At 39.6% G+C, this 2,596-nt stretch overlaps 1 protein-coding gene across 1 annotated transcript; it reads left to right on the forward strand.

Annotated features, from left to right (window-relative positions):
- Positions 1–213: 213 nt before the first annotated feature.
- Positions 214–2,390, forward strand: LOC122004403 (receptor-like protein EIX2). Its single transcript, XM_042559295.1, has 2 exons — positions 214–855; positions 918–2,390. Exons 1-2 carry the CDS (start codon positions 214–216, stop codon positions 2,388–2,390), a joined length of 2,115 nt encoding a protein of 704 aa, XP_042415229.1.
- The last annotated feature ends 206 nt before the right edge of the window (positions 2,391–2,596 follow it).

A 2,596-nucleotide genomic window follows, 5' to 3' on the forward strand; every position in this document is an offset into this window, starting at 1 on the left:
CACATTTACAAAATGTGAAACCTTGTAAATTCTTTTTTTGTTTGGCATACGTAGAATGTTTGTGATTTCCATCTAGTTTCACATTTGCAGAATGTGAAACTTATTTAAGTTTCGCATTTTACAAATGCACACAAAGATGACTACTCTCAAAATAAACACATTGTTCTCCACATTTTAAGAAATTGGTATATTTCGGGAATTTTGTAACATCTCATGGCTACTGCTGCTATACTCAAGCTTCTCCTTTACCTCTTCTGGATTTCTCTCTTATTTCTCTCTGGATCGTTGCAACTCTGCATAGAGGAAGAAAGGAAGGCTCTGCTGAGCGTGAGAAGTGGTTTTCCTAGCGTCGATAGAGTGCTATCTCCATGGAAGGGCAATGAGTGTTGCAGTTGGAATGGTGTAGGATGCAACAGCATCACAGGTCATGTTATCAAACTTGACTTCTCTTTTAGATATCCTTTGCATCGTGGTATTTTTTCCAACAGAAGCGAGGTGCATCCTTTATTGTTTCATTTGAAGCATTTGAAGTATTTAGATATAAGTGGGAACAACTTATCAAGCCATCAAATTCCTGGCTCGATAGGATCTTTAACTCAATTGCAGCACTTGGACCTTTCGGGATGTTGGTTCCAAGGAGAAATTCCCTACCAACTTGGCAGTCTCTCCAACCTGCGTTACTTATCTCTGTCTTTCAACGAGATTTCAGGACAAATACCAGCATCTTTTGTCCATCTCAGCAATCTGCAGTTCTTGGACCTGAGCTATAATAACATCAGCGGAGAGATACCAGAAGATATTGGCAACCTCAGAAACATAGAATGCTTGTTCTTCTGTTATAATCAGATCGAAGGTGTAATACCAAGAAGCATAGGCAACTTGACTAAAATGTTAGAACTGAACCTTTCTGCTAATAGAATTGCCGGGGATTACCGGAGACTATTGGCAATCTAACTGCATTGCAGAAGTTGGACTTATCGGGTAATCAGATTAATGGAAAGATACCGGATTCAATGAGAAATCTCCTTCAGCTAGATGTTCTTAGTATCTCTCAGAACAACATAAGCGGATTGATTCCTGATGCCTTGGGAAGTCTATGCAACTTGAGTACAATCAATCTCTCTTATAACAGCATAACAGGGAGTGTTGTTGAATTCTTTGAACAACTATCAAGATGCAGAATTAACAAAGGTCTTTCCCATGACTTGCATGACAATCAGTTTAGTGGTCTTTTTCCTAGTCCTTTTGAGAGGCTTCAAAGATTAGTTTTTCTTGACCTTGGTTCCAATCAATTGAGCGACTCAGTTCCAGCATCCTTGGGGAAATTGTCTGCATTAATGACCTTAAGTCTATGTTCAAACTATTTGGTTGGAGATATCACAGAAGCCCACTTTGCCAATCTCACAAATTTATATTACATGGATATATCTGACAACAACTTGTCAGTCAAAGTGAGCCAAGATTGGCTTCCTCCATTTCAAGCAGTAGGAATTCGAATGGGCTCCTGCAACTTGGGACCCAGATTTCCTCCATGGGTGCGGAACCAAACCATTTTAAATGAGCTAGACATATCAAACAATGGAATTTCAGATGCTTTTCCTGATTGGTTTTGGAGCTCGTGCACATCCAACTTGGAGCTAGATGTTTCTCAAAATCATATGAGAGGAATGTTGCCACGCTCTTTAGAATGCTTCAAGGATGTATGCAAATTAAATTTAAGTTACAACAACTTTGAAGGCTTCATACCAAGAATGCAACTTTCGGATGCATATTTGGACTTCTCTTACAATTCCTTCTCTGGACCTATTCCTAGTAGCTTGGCTGATAATGCTGTGTATATGTCTTTGTCAAACAACAAATTGAATGGTAGTATTCCATCCTCCGTTTGTACAGGAAATTTTCTAGAAGGTATCGACCTTGGCAACAATGATTTATCTGGAACACTCCCTGATTGTTTCAGATATGAATCAGAATTGATGATTCTCGACGTTTCAAACAACAAGTTATCCGGCAGGATCCCTAGCACACTTGGATTTTTACGAAGACTCCAATCGGTGCACTTGAATCACAATAGACTCTCTGGCACAATTCCCACAACATTGATACAGTGCATTGCACTTGTGGTAATTGACTTCAGCTGGAATGAATTGTCTGGTGACATACTCAGTTGGATCGGACCAGAACTGTCATCATTAAGAGTCCTTTCTTTGAGGTCAAATAAGTTCACCGGTGAGATTCCATCAAAACTCTCGTTGATGCCTTCACTCCAAATCTTAGATCTTGCTCACAATCTTTTCTCTGGTTTGTTGCCTCCTAGTTTTGGTAATTTCACTGCTATGATGAAAAAACAGAACCATAAAATACCTTCACCTCGAGTATCTCTGCATTAACTTTTCTAACCGTCTTAAATTTGTCTTACAACAATCTTGTCGGGAAAATACCGGTGGGCCCTCAACTTCAAACCTTCACCAACTTGTCTTACATCGAAAACCCTGAGCTTTGTGGGGAACCACTTGAAATCAAATGTCTTGAAGACTACCAAACCAACAATGATGGAGTCACAGAAGAAGGGCACATGCTTGAAGATGATGAGGAT

The sequence above is a fragment of the Zingiber officinale genome, chromosome 7B (genome assembly GCF_018446385.1).
Source record: "Zingiber officinale cultivar Zhangliang chromosome 7B, Zo_v1.1, whole genome shotgun sequence".
NCBI lineage: Eukaryota > Viridiplantae > Streptophyta > Magnoliopsida > Zingiberales > Zingiberaceae > Zingiber > Zingiber officinale.

What these genes read in the sequence shown, in the direction of transcription:
- LOC122004403 (XM_042559295.1), top strand. Translation starts at nt 214, where the DNA reads ATGGCTACTGCTGCTATACTCAAGCTTCTCCTTTACCTCTTCTGGATT. An exon ending in GTTATAATCAGATCGAAGGT is followed by an intron (nt 856 to 917) that starts GTAATACCAAGA and finishes TTCTGCTAATAG; the next exon opens with AATTGCCGGGGATTACCGGA.